Source organism: Rousettus aegyptiacus, unplaced genomic scaffold (assembly GCF_014176215.1).
Source record: "Rousettus aegyptiacus isolate mRouAeg1 unplaced genomic scaffold, mRouAeg1.p scaffold_m13_p_17, whole genome shotgun sequence".
NCBI classification, from domain to species: domain Eukaryota; kingdom Metazoa; phylum Chordata; class Mammalia; order Chiroptera; family Pteropodidae; genus Rousettus; species Rousettus aegyptiacus.
Window position 1 is genome coordinate 24,349,658 of NW_023416292.1, and position 15,775 is coordinate 24,365,432.

The 15,775-nt window shown below is 69.0% G+C and overlaps 1 protein-coding gene across 7 annotated transcripts; it reads right to left on the minus strand.

Moving 5' to 3' along the window:
- Positions 1-253: 253 nt before the first annotated feature.
- PEAR1 (platelet endothelial aggregation receptor 1) lies at positions 254-15,409 on the minus strand. Of its 7 annotated transcripts, XM_016166177.2 has the most exons (23): positions 10,501-10,910; positions 9,308-9,440; positions 8,640-8,744; positions 8,332-8,435; positions 8,006-8,098; positions 7,532-7,775; positions 6,856-6,976; positions 6,506-6,642; positions 6,211-6,423; positions 5,828-6,002; positions 5,617-5,737; positions 4,985-5,148; positions 4,796-4,898; positions 4,510-4,656; positions 4,181-4,306; positions 3,405-3,533; positions 3,163-3,291; positions 2,794-3,006; positions 2,566-2,654; positions 2,304-2,463; positions 2,090-2,164; positions 1,755-2,003; positions 254-1,290 (listed from the first exon to the last, which is right to left on the minus strand). In XM_016166177.2, exons 1-23 carry the CDS (start codon positions 10,622-10,624, stop codon positions 1,151-1,153), a joined length of 3,294 nt encoding a protein of 1,097 aa, XP_016021663.2. In that variant the 5' UTR covers positions 10,625-10,910; the 3' UTR covers positions 254-1,150. The 7 variants fall into 7 exon arrangements, with proteins under 7 accessions (XP_016021663.2, XP_036090683.1, XP_036090681.1 ...); XM_036234790.1 differs by lacking the exon at positions 10,501-10,910 and adding an exon at positions 14,932-15,409 and having other exon boundaries at positions 2,304-2,654; XM_036234788.1 differs by lacking the exon at positions 10,501-10,910 and adding an exon at positions 11,218-11,749 and having other exon boundaries at positions 2,304-2,654.
- Positions 15,410-15,775: the final 366 nt, after the last annotated feature.

The window sequence follows — 15,775 nt, forward strand, 5'->3', positions numbered from 1 at the left end:
GGGACTTAGATGACCTGCTAATGAGTTAATGGGGCGGGTCTTGCTTCCTAGAAATCTTGCAGATTCAGATTCTAGACCCTGCCGAGTGTACCCTCTCGGGTCTGCCTTCCTGCCCGGCCCTCCAGCCCCCACCGCTCAGCCTCGGTGCCGCCCCCCCCCCCCCGCAGAAATGCCAGCCTTTGGGGAAGGCTCCCACCTACGCAGCCCATTGACTCTTACCAGGGTCACGGGCACTTTTAATTCACGCAGCCACTCAGCCTTTTGGGGAACGTTTATTGGGTGCCTACTGTGTGCCGAGGGGAACCAATGAGCGTAAACAAAGGACTCCTGCCTTCAGGGGGCTCAGAGTGAGGTGGGGGGCGCAGAGGTCCACCCCAGAGTCGCATAAACACATCGCGGGGGCCCTCCGCAGGAGATCCAGCCGCGGTCTGTGCTGAGAAGCAGACGCGCGTCCCGGGGGGGGGGGGCTGGGGAGGAGCAGCAGGGCTAACCTGTGAGTGCGGGGGAAGGACATTCCAGATGCGCCAGGCCCCTGAGGCAGGAAGTACAGCGATGCGAGGGCACAGTTCAAGGTGAGGCTGGGGGGGCGGGAAGGGCCGGGCGGCAGAGCCTTCAAATAAAAGCTCCGACACCTATGATGGGGCCCAGGAGGATGGGCCACCCACGAAGACTATCCGGAGGGGCCGCCTGACCAGCTGGGTTGGAGGGGGTACCACCAGAACGCAGGGGGGCCAGTTAGGAGGCTGTTGCAAGAGTTAGCTGGTTTGGGGCTGCCCCTCTATAAATGGTGAGAGCTGTAGGACGGGCCGTGCCTGGCCCCTCTGAACCCACACGCACGCACACATGCACACAGCCCAGCCTGGGAGTGCACAGGAAAAGTGCCCAATACACATCTCCGACGTCAGCACGATCGGTCGTGTGCACGGGCCCTGGGCGCTTGGGGGACGGGGGTCGGAGGAAGGGACACGGGCTTCCTGCCGCCAGCGTCTCAGCGTGGAGCCAGGGGCTCCTGCCCCTCCACTCGCTTCCTTCGTTAGACGTGGTCACGTTCATGTCCACAGCCTGCCAGTCCTCTCCCTGCTCCTGGCAGGGCGCAGCCAGCTCTGTCCCGAACTCTGGTGTGCCGGCCTCCGCACACCACCCTGGCCCCTCAGCGGTCCTGGTGCCGAAGTGGGGGTGACGGAGGGTGCCGAACTGGAGGCAAGTCATAGTGTCCGGGGATATGGCTGTTCTTGGGTGAGTCGTAGTGGCCGGGGGGCAGCGGGGGCTGGGAGCCCACGGAGTCTCGGTCTGGAGACAGAGAGGGGCAGGACGAGAGTGAGGCGGCTCCCCTCGTCCCCGCCCGTCTCCCCCTCCCTGGTCCCTCCCGCCCACAGGGGGCCAGTGCCTGGCGACCGGCTGCTGTGCAGTGTGTGCTGCTCCCCGGCTGCCAGTGAGGGAGGTCGCCTGGGCCTACCCCCCTTACAGGACGTGAGGACACTGTGTCACCTGCCTCGTTCCTCACTTTTCTGGGCACCAGCTCCACAAGTCAGGGGCTGGATCCTCAGCCCTGGGGAGTAGGTGCCGCCGCTCCCGGGCCCTAAGAGGCACCGCCACACCCAAACGCCACACCTGGTCTGAGCCCGAGCCTGGCCCCAAGGGCCTCGCTCCTGCCACATCACGCCGCCTCCACGCGCTCTCCCTCCGCCCCTCCCGTCTACCTGCCGTGTCCCCGTTCTCGCTCGGCCCCACCCCAGGGCACGAGGGGGGCTCACCAGGGCTCAGAGGGCTGGGCCGCTCATAGGTGCCGCTGTCTCTCTGTGGCTGGGGCTGTCGCCGCCTCTCGCCGTGCCGGGGCTGAGGAGGCTGCCTGGGGAGGGACCCTGCAGGCGGGCCCTTCATCTCCATGTAGCTGCTCTCCCGGGGGCCCCCAGGCAGGCCTGGCAGGTCCCGGATGGTGGCGTAGGGGTTCTCACTGCTCAGGGAAGCCATGCTGGTCCCCAGCCCCTCTTCGGAGATGGGCCCTGAGGATGGGGGAAGAAATCAGGCTGGGGCAGGGGACACTGGCTTGTAAACCCCAGCCCAGCCCCTCCCTGGCCCCAGGCCGAACCTTTACTGTAGAAGGGGCCCAGGCCCTCAGTGTTGCTATAGCTACAGCTGTAGCTTCGGTCCAGGCGGCTGCTGCCTGAAGAGGAGGAGGAGGCAACGCAGTCAGACCCCCGGGCCCCTCCTCCGGCTCCCGCCTCCTCGAACTGGGCCAGAACCCCTTCTGCAGACAACACTCCAAGGGAGCAGGATGCTGGGCTGCACGCGGCCCCCCTCACCAGGGGCCCTGGCCTCCAGGCTCCTGCCCCCGTCCGGAGGCCCTGGGGGCTCCCGGCCGTGCTTCCAGTCGGCGGGCAGGGTGGCGTGGCTATCGCGCCCATGGGCTCCGCCCGGCCGCTCGGGGGCCTGGAGGCTGGCGAAGAGCTGACCACCGGGAACCTGCCGGGAGGGGCAGAGCAGGACAGCAACATGCCAGAGCGGAGCTTCCCAGAGCCGGGGCCAGCCCCACCCCCCGCAGGGCACCCTTCCCCGGGCACTGACCTTGCTGGGGGGTGGGGGGTTAGGCGAGCACTGTGACAGGGTGTGGTAACTGGGGTTGGAGTAGTAGTGGCTGTAGCCAGGAGTGACGTCTGCAAGAGTGGACACAGGCGGAGGCTTCCCCTCCGTCCAGCCCTGCACTGCCCGCCTCCCGGGCCCAGCGAGAGGCGCAGAAGCCCGTGCCCGGGGGCCCGCCGCTCACAGGTGTGCCCTGCCCCCGGGCCGGCTCACCTGGCATGACGTACTCGGAGCCGTCCAGGCGGCCGCTGCTGTAGGCCACGGCCAGGTGCTGGTGCTCCTTGCCCTTCTGCCAGTGGCGGTAGCCGATGAACAGCACCACAAGGGCCACCACCAGGGACCCCAGCACTGCGACGCCAACCACGGGCCCCAGCGGGTTGTAAGCCACCGGAGAGGTCGGCATCATGGTGAAGGGCTCCTGGCCTCCTGGTTGGGGGGGCGGGCAGTCAGGACAGCCTCTGCTGCTGAGCTTGGGGTGTGCATGGGAGGGAGCCCCTAGATGAGGGGCCTGGATCCTGGCAGAGACCCGGCAGGTCTCTGTGTCCTTGTTCCCCAGGGACCATGGGAGCCTAGGAAACTCACCGATCCTGCAGGGGGCACCACTGTGCCCAGGGGGACACACGCAGGCCCCGGTCTCCGGGTGGCACCTCTCTCCGAAGCCACAGTGGCATGCTTGGGAGCAGTTGGCACCAAACGTCCCTGGGGAACAGCCTGGGAGAGGGCCAGGGAGGCGGGCAGGTCAGAGGTCGCCAGGACAGCACAGTTCCCTCCTTGGGCTAGAGCTAACTTGGGGACAGGGCCATGGAGCTCCCCTCTGTTGGTACCTTCCAAGCAGAGGTGTCCGGTCCAGCCTGGGGGGCAAAAACAGCTCCCATCCTGGGGGTGGCAGGTCCCGCCACGGTGACATTGGCAAGGCTGGGTGCAGTTGACTCCCCAGTGTCCCGGTGGGCACGCTGCAACAGACATGGTGCCCGTCTGGCAGGCCAGCCAGCCCCCACCCCCAAAGCATCCTCAGTCCCCGGGATCACCGGAACCTTCCCCTCAGCAATGGTGTCCCAGGGACGCCACGGCGCTGAGCAGCAGCTGCACGCGACGGCTCGCCAATGCTGGCCTGCAGACCCACGCGCCCTGCAGTCTGCTGAGCGTTTGCACCTGGCCAGCTAAAGCCGCTCAACAACGCGGCAGAGCCTGACGACCGGGGCTTCCCACACGCCCTGCGCTGCCCGCTCTGGACTAATCTTTTCTATGATGTTCTTCAAACATTTATGTGGGCAAGAAACCATATATAAGTAAATTGAAAAATGCAAAAAAAGAGAGAGAGAACATGTTCAAAACTGAGCTTGTACGCTCCCCGCCCCCCCCCAACACACACCCTCCCGGGCTCCCACGGAGAAACGCGGGGAGCCGGTCTCCTGGCCCGTTCACTGCTGCGCCCTCGGCACCCAGTGGGGCGGCAATACTCAGTGTTTGTATCGTTTACACGACTAGAGAATGAATCAAGGTGGGTCCACGGGCTTCTACACCGTGGAACGGGGGACAGAAGCCTCGAGCGCAGCCCAGCTCTGGGCATGCGCGCGAGACACCCGCAGGCGCCACGTACGTTGGGAGCAGTCGGGGCCAGTCCAGCCAGCCGGGCAGTGGCAGGTCCCGTCCGAGGGGCGGCAGGAGGAGTGGTCAGCACACTTGCAGGGCACACAGCGTTTGCCATAGCGGCCAGGCGGACAGGCTGTGGGGAAGGGGCTCCAGGTGACGGGGTGCAGGTGCCAGCCCCTCAACTAGCCCTTGATCCCCCCACTGTCTCCCTCCGTCCTTCCCACTGCGGCCTGAAGGCAGGAGAGACGCAGGGGGCGGCCGTGGGGGCCGCGGGCGTGGGGCACTGCGCTCCCCTCACGGCCCGCAGCGGCGGGCGAGGTGGGGGGCGGGGCTCACGTCTCTGGCAGGAGGGGCCGCGGAAGCCGGGCACACACACGCAGTTGCCGTTCTCAGGGATGCAGGTGCCCCCATTCTTACAGGTGCAGGTGTTGCTACAGTTGGCTCCCCAGAAGCCCTGAGGGCAGGGCAGGTGGCAGCGGGTACCTGAGGCGGGGGAGAGGGAGAGTGAGCCTGCTCCCGAACCCCCCACCCGTCCCTAGGGGTTCCTCTGAGCACATTTCCGATGGGATGCACCCCCCCCCACACACAGTAGGCCTGGGGCCCAGACACCCAAAATGCTCACCCGTCCAGCCGGGCTGGCACTGACAACGCCCATGGACAGGGTCACAGCCATCAGCGTGGTCGCAGTCACAGCGACTGGCACAGCCGTCACCAAACTGTCCCTTCTTGAAGAGGGAGTGAGGGGGAGTGGTCAGCTGGGGGGCTGCCATGCGCTCCGCTCCCCCAGGCAGGCAGACTGGTGGGCACTTACCGGGCAGGGGAGCCGGCACTGGGCCCCGTGCCACCCAGGGGTGCAGGTACAGGCTCCGGTTTGGGGGCTGCAGGCTGCTTCGTGGGCGCATTGGCAGCTGGCATTGCAGCCAAAGCCCCAGGTTCCAGGCGGGCAGGGCACGGAGCAGTTACCACTCTGCCAACCTGGAAGAGGGACCTTGCAGGTGGAGACGGGACCCGGCTCCCCTCCTGAGCCAGCACGCACTACGCAGGGGCTGTGTCAGGCTCTGAGCTACGGGGGTGGGGGGGGGGCGGGATGTAGTGCGCACAGGAGACGCGCACGTAAGCTGTGGAGCAGAAGGCTACGCGCCCCGGTCTGGGTCTCGGCTGCCGCTTCTGCAAAATGAAGGGGGCAGCAGCAGACCCAAAGCCGACAGAGGCCCCGGCAGGTAACATTGCGTGATCTGGACCAGGTGTAAGACGGCAGGGAGGAGCGGGAACTGGAGGCCGCGGGTTTGTTAGGACGAGTGGGATGTTTGCAGTCGGAGAAAAAGCGGAGTGGAGATTGCAGGAAGGAAGCGGCTCGGCTGCTTTCCCACCGCGGGCTGGCGCCCCGCGCCCGCCCCTCTCCGCGGACCCGCCCCCAGGCCCTCGAGGGGGCCCCCGCGTTACCTTCCTTGCAGACGCAGGAGCCGTCGATGGGCGAGCAGGCGATGGCGTTCTCGCAGGCGCAGCGCGCGGAGCAGTTGACGCCGTAAGTGTCAGGCGGGCAGAGGAGAGCGCAGTGCGGGCCCTGACGGCGGGGGCGGGTCTGAGGGTCAGGGCGGCGGCGCGGGCGGCGGCGCGGCCCCCGGCCCCGCCCCGGGCGCGGGGCGCGCCTCACCGTGTAGCCGGGCGCGCACCGGCAGAGGCCGCTGTCGGGCTGGCACGCGCCGCCGTGCAGGCAGAGGCAGTGCTCCTGGCAGCCGGGCCCGTGCGTGTCGGGCGGGCAGGTCTCGTTGCAGTGGAGGCCGGCCCAGCCCGGCCGGCACGAGCACTCGCCGCTCATCGGGTGGCAGCTGCCGGCGAGGCGGGGGCCGGAAGGGAGGCTCGGCGCAGTTCCGAGGGCGCCCCCCTGCCCGTCCCAGGACCGCCCTCCTTTCCCTTCCGTGACATCAGCCCCACCCCCGGACGTGCTCCTGCCGCTTTTCGAGACTCCGGCGGCTTCAGCACGGAAGGCCTCTCCCACTGGGCTCCTGAGCCCTTGACCAGGGTCCCACGGCCCACCTGAGGCTGTGCGCCGGGTCGCAGGTGCAGGGCGCCGCGCAGCCGAGGCCGTAGAAGCCGTCGGGGCAGAGGCTCTCGGCGCAGCGGTCCCCGCCGAAGCCTTGCTCGCACAGACACGCGCCGTTGGCTGGGAAGCAGCGCGCGCCGGGGGCGCAGTCGCACGTCTGCGCGCAGTCCTGGCCGAAGCGGTCCGCGGGGCACTCCTCACGGCACCTGGGCGCGCGCCGAGTGAGCCCGGCCACGCCCACCCACCCCTGGCCCGCCAGCCGCTCCAGCCCTCACCAAGGCCACTCACCGGTCCCCGGTGTAGCCGGGAGCACAGTGACACTGCCCAGTGAATGGATCGCAGAGGCCACCGTTGTGACAGCGACATTCCTGTGAGCAGTTGGGTCCATGGAAGCCCTCCGGACAGGGCAGGGAGCAGATGGTGCCCTGTGGGGTGAGGGGTCCACAGAGCTGAAGGCGCCTGCTGGAACACCCCTCGCCCACAGGACCCTTTTGATTCTCGGGGATCCAGAGCCCTGGCACCTCTCCAAGCCCACAGATCCCACCCCTCACATACAGGCTCCCCGGAGCCCCCGTCTAGAGCCACCCACAGACTTGTCCCCAGATTTCCGCCCCACACCCCCAGGCCCCGCCTGATACCATCCAGCCAGGTGGGCAGCTGCAGGAATTCTGGGCGGCCAGGAAGACACCCCCGTTGTGGCAGGGGGAGGTGCTGGGGCAGAGGGTGCTGGCCGCGGCCCGGAGACAGGACACCTCGCAGCTGCCGGGCAGAGGAGCCACGGTGGGCACGTGCCTCCCCGTCGCCCACGCCCACGAGGCTGGCCGGCCCCCCGCAGGCCCTGGGCGAGGCAGGCCTGACCTCAGGGCTCCGGGAGTCCCACCCCGCTCCCTGCTGGGCACTGCAGGCGTCAGAAAGCAAAGGTTTCCGGGAGATGACAGGGACTCCTCGCACAGCCCGCTCGCCCCCACTCCACCTCTCCCGCTGTGCCTCCCGGGGGCGGGGCCTCCGGTCCCCACCGAGGGGCACCGTCTCCCTGCCGTGACCCCCAGCTCTCCCTGCGCCCCGGTCTCAGCCCCGCCCTGCGACACGCCCTCACACACACAGGCTTCCGTGCTATTGTCACAGCAACCGCCAGCTGCAGGGGGCAGCAACGCGCCCCTGGCACAGACGGGAAGATCAGTCGGCGGCACTGCTGGGACTCGGGGCCTGGCCGCGCCGCGCCACCCCCGCGTCCGGGGCCCCCTCTGAGTCTCCTCATGCCCCCGTGTGGTCCTGCGTGTGCGGCCCCGTCACCGTGCTGTCCCCGTTACACACCTGGGCCCCGTTCTCTCAGGGGGGCAGAAGCAGGCTCCAGTCCGGGGGTCGCAGGGGGCCCCGCGGCAGTGGCAGCTGAACTGGCAGGCGGGGCCGTAGCGGCCAGGGGCGCAGGGCTGGAGGCAGTGCGGGGGCCGCAGGCCAGGGGCGCAGGAGCACTCCCCACTCTTGGGGTCACAGGAGCTGCTGTTGCCACAGCTGCAGGGCTTGTCGCACTGCGGCCCCCACACTCCTGGGGCACATGCTGTGAGACGAGGGAGTGGCAGGGGGTCACCAAGGGGCTCGACCTGCAGCCCCCAATCCACGCGTCTCTGTCCCCTGTCCTCACGTACGCCCGCGGGGGGACTTTGGCCCAAACCCTGCACGCCATATCTGGCAAAGGCGGCTGGCTGCAGTGGGGTTCTGGTGGGTGACCGCCCAGGGTCCCAGGCACCGCGTGCCAGTGCAGAGGGTGTACCAGGTCCGGCCACTCACCGCTGGAGCAGTCGTCACCTCGCCAGGCTGGCGCACACTGGCACTGGCCGGGCGCCACGCAGCGGCCGTGGACACACTCCTGGGCACAAAGCGCTGGGGCAGAGGGGGCGGGGTGACGAGGCGCCTGCACCCCTCACCCCCCACCGCCTCCACCCTCCGAGGCCTGCCCCTGCCCCCTCCCCCACCAGGGACCGGCGCGCCCACGAGCCTCTCACAGGACTGAGGGGGCACTGTGTCCCCAGGGACAAGGCGGAGGGGCCGGGCGGCGGGAGGGCGGGGGAGCACCCGGTCCCCGCATGCGCAGGCGAGGCCGGCGCGGGACTCACGGACACAGACGCCGCTGCTGCTCTCGTAGAAGCCTTGGCAGCAGCGCAGGCGCCTTCGGTGGTCCGTCTTCACCACCTGGCGGTACACGGTCTTGTAGACCACCCTGGGGAGGCCGGAGGGGCCCTCAGTGTCCCTGACACAGCGGCACCAGGGCGGCCAGGGGGCCGTGGAGCGCGCCCCACACCCCCCACGCCTTGAGCGTCCGAGGCCGGCTGCTTCCTCGAACCCTGACGGGTCGGAGAAGAGGAAGCCGGGAGGGAGGACCCGGGCAGCAGCCACCTGCCCACAGAGGGGTCAGGGCACTCACGTGGGCCGGGGGCAGGAGTCGGGGTTCTCCCAGGGCCGGTCGCAGGGCTCCGGGGGCAGCAGGCTGAAGGGGCGGGACTGGGCCTCCTTGGTGCTGGTGGTGAAGCTGCGGGAAAGGGCGGGGGGGTAGCTAGGGGGCTCGCCACCTCCAATCGGGGCTGGCTCCCCAGGCCTCGGGCAGACCCCCACCTGCCCCGCCAAGGGATCCTCCCAGAACTGGCATATGCCTGGGACCCCCCACTTCTCGCACTGGGGAACCAGAGCTGCCTCATTTTCCTCCTCCTCGCCCCAGGCGGGGCAGCTGAGCCGGAGCTGACTGCGGCCGGTGCTGGAGCCTGCGTGCGCCTAGCCCCCTGCCTCCCGCCCCAGATCCTCCCCGCGCCGCCCCCGCCCCGCCCCCTGCCCCGCCCCCTGCCCCGGCCCCAGATCCTCCCCGCCTAGCCTCCTGCCCTGGCCCCTCAGCTCCTGCTGGGCCCGCCCACCCTGCGCTCTGTCCTGCACCAGCCTCCCAGGTGGGGAAGAAGGACCGTGGGACAGGGCCAGAGCCGGGAGCGAGTCCGAGGCGGCCCATGGCGGGACTGGAGGCGGCAAAAGCAGAAACGGGAGGCGGGTGGGGGCTGGAGGGTGACAAAGGGGGAGGCTTTGGGACACAGCAGGGGCCCCGCTCACCTCTCCCAGAAGGTGCAGGTGTTGGGGTCTTTGGGGTTGAGGGCTCCAGCCAGCCCTGGGCTCAGGGCCAGGAGAAGGAGGGAGCAGAGAGTTGGGGACACAGCCGAGGCCTGTGACATGGCTGCCAAGGACTCTGCGGAGGCCCAGGCGGGGGCGTCAGGAGAGGGCAGGCTGCTGCCGCTCGGCCCCCTACCTGTGCCCCGCCCCTGCCCCGCCCCCGACCCCTACCACAGACTGCCCCCCCCATCCTAGTGCCGGAGCCCTGACCATGCCTCCCCTGCGAGACCCGGGGTGTGAGGCTGGAGCTCGGGGCCGTTGCGAGGGAAGCCGACCTGGGGCGGCTGGAGGAAGAGCTCCCATCAAAACCAGGCAGGGGACACCTGCCCCACAGAGGCAGCCAAACGCCTAGAAGCAGGCAGCGCCCGCACACACCCCGGAGCCGGAGCCGGCTGTGAGGCACCTGCGGGCACCACCGCACCCAGCTCCGGGCGCCTCACGGAGGTGCCCCACCGGGCCTCGGATTCAGCGAGCAGCTCCGCCTCCCGCTGGCCACCCCATCGGCCATCTGGAGATGGGCCCCTGTCCATCTCCCACACCCCTGGCCTCGCCCACTGGGTGGGAGGGGGGTCGGGACCTCGAGTCTTCCGCCAGAGGCCAGGGAAGCTGAGCCCCAGCATGGCCGCCCCCTGCTGCGGTGTCAGGTTTTGTGTTCGGCATTCCTAAACCTCTGGCCGGTCGCTCTGTGCCCCCCGAGGAGCCCACATCTGCTTATGATTTTCCCCAGCAGAAAGGTTGGGGTGTGGGCCATAGGCACCCCCGTCTCTGGAATGCCTGCTGCCTGGCCCCACCCGTCCCTCCACCCACACCCGCCCAGGGTCCCCACAGCTGCTCTCGGCTCCTCTGGATGGTGCTCGCTGTCCCCAGGTCTTGGAGGAGAGATGTCCTCAATGACTTCCTGTCTCCCTGGGTGTCCCCCAGTCAGCCCTCCGGGCGCTGCCCCTGCCAGGCTGGGCTGCGCTGGGCTCCCACAGCACAGGGCGGCCGGCCTCGTCCCCCTCCCACCGTCCCCCAGTTCTGCAGAGCAGCAGCTCCCCCCCCCCCCCACTGCAGGCAGCTGCCCCCCCAGCTCCCTGGGGGCCCAGCTCCACTTCCCCTTTGTGCTTCCTCCCCGGGCTCAGCCCCCATGAACTCACTACGAGTGACCCACGAGGCCTCTGTGGAGTCACGGGGTCTGGGAAACTCAGGTGAGCAGGTGACAGGGCCCCAGGGCCGGGGGCGGGGGGCGGGCAGAGAGTGTCGGTGTCTCGGGGGTCCCATTGCTCAGGATGTGGAGCCTGAGAACAGGAAGTGGAGCCGGCCTGGATGTGTGCGTGTGGGAGGGCGGCAGGGAGTGGGTGGCTCCATCCTCCCACGGCCCTCAGCTCAGAAGGCGGGTGCGGGGAGGGGGCTTGGTCAGGGCCAGAAGCCCCTTTCCAGGGGCTTGTCTCTGAGCTGAGCAGTGCAGCTCACTGTGAGTGGGTCAGGAGGGGACTCAGCCTGCCTCCGGGGACCAGGCCACAGTCAGGAGTACCCTTCAGAGGGTCCCCCCCACACACTCCCCCATCGCCCCCAAACACAGCTGGCTCCTTCTCTGACGTCCCCAGATGACCCCCTCGGCCCCGCCCTGCTCCAGCGGCCTCCCCAGGCCCAGTGGCCGCCTCTGGGCTGCCCGCCTGCCCCCAGCTGACCCACTTCTCCCTGAAGCGCCCAGCAGCCAGGCCAGGGCCCTGCGCCCTCCGCGCAGCTGCCCCTCACCCCTCAGTGTGGCCCCACCTCACCCCTGCTGGACTGGCTGTGGCCCCGGCACGGCCCCCACCCTTGCATGGAGCCCAGTCCGTCTAGGTCCAGGATCGCCCCTGGGTGAGCCTCACCTCCAGATGCACTGGGACCCCGCGCTGCACTGGCCTGGGTCTGTCCCTGGAGCTGGAGGCCACAGTGAGCTGGAAGGCGGGGCCGCAGAGCCCCTCCCACCATTCCCCCTCCCCACCCAGTTCTGGGGAAATGGTTCCCCTGCGCTCAGGCCTGGGTGGAGGTGGGCGGTGAGGACGCTGGACCCTAACCCGGGGGTTGGGCTGTCTGGCTGAGGGGTGCTGGCTAGAAGATGGGGAGATTGTTTCCCACCTCAGGGGAAGGCTGCATGCAGGGGAAGCCGCAGCTGGTCAGTAGAGGGGCTGGAAACCAGGGTGGGGTCGGAGACCAGTGGGTGGTCAGCAGGGAGCGGAAGGGCTTGGCCTGCACAGCCGGCCCTGAGGACAGAGCCCACAGCCCCTGCCCGGCCCCCCAGGTTGGACCTCCCAGGCTCAGCCCCTCAGCCCCAGCTCCTGAGGCCCCGTCTCTCCCAGCACCCCCAGTCAAGCGGCATCGCCCCGAGAGTCCACGTGCCCCTGGAGGGGCTTACACCAGACGACGGCCGAGGCGTGCCCCAGCCCCCTACGCAGTCCCCTCCCCGAGCAGACGCCCTCCCCCATCCACCCCTTCACAAGCACGACGACGTGACCCCACACGTTGGCTGCTGCGCGGCGTGAGGCAGGCCCCCCGCGATTGCCACGGGCCGCCTTGCTTTAGGCCCCCATTGGTCCATGGTGGTATTATTCACTTTACGGATAAGGAAATAGGCACAGAGAGGGTAAGTCAGCTGCTCAAAGCCACACAGCCAGGGGCGTCAGAGCTGGGACCCACACCCGGCTGCTGGCAGGGGCCTCCCCAGGGTTCCCAGCCCAGACCGAAATCCCAGGGCTCTGCATCTCTTCTTAATGGCCCGGGCCACAGGGAGGCAGGGGAGGGGGGCTGGCGGGGGCGGGCAGGAGAAGGGGGAGGGCTGGGGGCCGCAGCAAGGACACGGATCGGAGGCGTGGGAACCGGGGATGTGTTTACAGTCAAGGCCGAGCGGACACTTCTCTCCCCTCCACCTCGAGATGCAAAGCATCTGGGCTCCTGGCCAGGCCCCCAGCCTCCCTGCCCTCTGGCCTCCCAGCCCACGCAGGCCCGCAGCTCACCCTCCCTGCTCTCCTCCGGCCTGACTGTGGCCAGTCGGGAGCCCCAGGAGTCTGGGGACTAGCCAGGCAGAGCTCCCAGAGGACAGGGGACGGTCCACAGAAGGCAGACAGCAGAGGGGCCGATCACACGAGACGGGGAGAGGGACTTCCCCACCGGCCCTCCCAGCCCCTCTTCTCTGGGAGGTGGGGGGCCGAGGGCCCCCCTGAGCCCTGCACCCTCCCGGCCTGCTGGAGCCTGGCTGTGACCGTGAACATCAGCTCTCAGCCCCTCTGCTGTAAAAGGGGGACAGTGTTCCCTCCCGAGGGTGTCGTGGGGACTAACCAGTGGTCTGGGGCACAGGCACTCAGGGCCGGGCTGCAGAGTGCTCAGGCAGCACGGGGGGTGGGGTCTCCCCCCCCTCATTTTCCCCCACCCCCGCCCCCGGCTTCGTCGGGCCCTTCGGGTATTCATTCCAGGAAAAGCGGTTTCTTGTTTTTTTTCTTTCCTCAAGAACTCCCGGGATGGTCCAGGAATAGGGATGGGGCTGCGGACGCTGACAGAGAGAGGGAAGTGGGGGTGGGGGGGCCGGGCTCCCCAAGAACTCGATCGCCCGGAAGGGTGGGCTGCCCGCCAGCTACTTCCTCAGGCCAAAGATGGCTGACGGGCGGGTGGCCTGGATTCCGCCTGCCTGGCCCCCCGTCCCCACCTCCCCCTGCCTTCCCCGTCTCAGAGTCCAAAGGGGCCAGGACTTACAAGATGTCACAAGCTGTGTGACCTCAGGCAGGCCACCTGAGCCCTGTGAGCCTCTATTTCCTCATCTGTAAAATGGGACGGCGAGTGGGGGGCCCGGGACGGCGAGTGGGGGGCCCGGGACGGCGAGTGGGGGGCCTGGGGCGGCAGGTGGGGGGCCTGGGGCGGGCGGGGGACACGTGTCCACACAGAAGCGGAGCCCGGGTTGGGGCTCCCCGCCTCTCCCCCTTCACCTTTTGTCTCATCCTTCATCGGACACCCCGCTTTCTGCCTCTGTTCCCTTCCTGAGGCAGCTTCTGGGTCCCCGGCTGCCTCTGCCCGCCCTCCCCTCCCCCCGCCGCCACGCGGTCCTGCCGTCTGCCCACCACGCGGGGTCCGCCTGCCGGGGTGAAAGGGACACCGCCCAGCAGCACCCCCACGAGGGGCGGGGGCTCGGCTGGCTCCCGGGGTCACCGCGCCTTTCCTCCCCGATGCCTGTGCTGCTGCCCTGTGCCCTCCCCTGACTTCTCTCCGCCGTGGAGACAGGGACCCCCTGTGCCCACGGAGCAGTGAGATCCCCGTCCGAGGACCCCGCTCCGACCCACACGGGGCGCGCGCTGACCGGCCCCGCCAGCGGCCTGCGCCACACGCCTCAGCGTCACGTGTGCTGGCACAGCACAGAGTCCCCGCCAGCCAGCCGGCCGGGCCGAGGCTGCCGGCCAGGGACAGGAAGCCTGCGTGCGAGCCGGAGGCCGGGCGGGAAGGGGGCAGGGGTGAGCGGCCGGCCTTGTGTTCTGTCGCTCAGGAAACAGAAGCTGAGGGTCCCCAACCCGACCTGTTTACTCATCAGGAAAGAGTGGGGCTCAGGGGTCTGAGTCACCAAACATCCATGCCAAGCCTCCCGGAGGTGGGTGCTGGGACCAGCCGGACCCTCGCCCCCTCCCGCAGTGCTGGTGACCTCCGACCCCACTTCCCTGGCTAGATCACGGGGTCTTGGGTGAAATGACTTGCCCAAGGGCTGACTGGCTGTCAGAGGCAAACGCAGGACTCGACTCTGCTTCGAATGCCAAAGCAGTGAGTGGAGGGTGGTCCCCCGGGTGACACAGGCCAGGGGCAGTTCCTTCCCCTCTGGCCCCCACCCATGAGTGCTCATCGCCTGCACCCAAGACACCCCCAGAAAGCACAGCTCTGCTCTGCGCCGCCCTCCCTAATGCCGTCTAGGCGCCCCCCCGACAAGGAAGGGGGCCCAGGGCCCAGACCCCTGGGGTCCAGCCCCGTGTCCTCTGCCACTGCACCGTGATCACAGAGACAGCCCGCTGCCTGCACCCCGTCTGACGACACAGCCGCCTGTGCCCAGCCACCCTGAACGCCCCGGTCCTACCCACCCTTCCAGGCTGGCGGCCCCTTTGGGGACAGCAGGCCTCACCCATTCCTCCCTGCCCTTGTCACCACAGGGACCTCCAGCCCCCAATCCTGCCCTGAGGCCAGCTCCGAACTGGGCATGGTAACTCTTCCAGAGACTCCAGCCAAAGGTCGGCACCAGCGTCCCCTCTGAGGCCTGCGGGGCTACCCGGGCCAAGCCAGCAGTTCCCGGCCACTGGAGCACCCCGAGTCTGACGGGCCGACCGGGTGCCGGGGCCCGGCCCCGTGACTGCCAGTGTGTGAGTCTGGGCTCCCGCAGGCCGGGTCCCCCCAGTCTTCCTCCTCTCAGAGGCTCTGCGAACAGGTCAGCGGCCCCCAGACATCCTGTCCACCCCGTGGCCATGGCATTTTTGTTAAGGGCCACCTTCCGCAGCGGCATGGAGCTCATGGGGTCGGGGCACGTCCGCGCCTCCCTCCCCACGCGTCCCCCGACTCCGCCAGCACCCACGCGCATGCACCTGGGGTGCCCGGCTGTGGAGGATGGGCACGCACGCCGACATCCCTCCCAACTCCAGCAGCCTGGGCCTCACTCTGGGCAAGGGGACCGAGGGAGGACGGTTTGGAGGCTGTGGCGTCCCTGGCTCACTGGACGGCCGGCCGGGCACAGTGTCGCGAGAGGCGGGAAGGCGGAGTCGGAAGGAACTTCCAACATCACCGTCACCATCACTGCACGAGGGAAAGGCAGCGGCTCCAGACCTGACCCCCTGACCTCAGGCAGGAACTCCTCAGGGCGGGCTCGGGGTCCCTGTGTGAGGTGCCAGGGAGTCACCTGGAGAGGTGGCGGGCCCGCCTCTCCTGCCCACCACGCCTCCTTCTGGGACCAGGCTCCTGGCTATGGGAGGCAGAGGCGGGGGAGGGCACCCCGGAGGCCCAGGGCCCACCCACACGGCTTCTCTCCGGGGACCTCGTTCACACCGGCTCCCACCCTTGTCAGCTGTGGGCTGCAGGCAGGTCCCTCCGCCTGTCTCAGCAGCCCTAGAACGCAGATGCTTCTCCCCCCCCGCCCCGACTCTCCACCCCCCGCCCCCCCCCCCACCTCAGTGAATGAAGAAAACCCAGGAGGGCGAGGTGCCTGCCGGGGCGCGGCCGGCCTCGGGGCGCGGCCGGCCTCGGGGGGCTGCGGCCAGGGTCCTCCCCTCGCAGCGGCCTCTTCCTGCCCCCTGTCTGCCCAGCTTCCTGTTCTTCCTCCCGGCCCTGCTCTGTTTCCCTGCCTCGGCCTTTTTTCCCTCTGGGCCGCGTCGTTCCCAGGAGTCTCTAGGTCTCTGCCTGTCTCCATGTTTGTGTCTCTGTATCTCTGTCCAT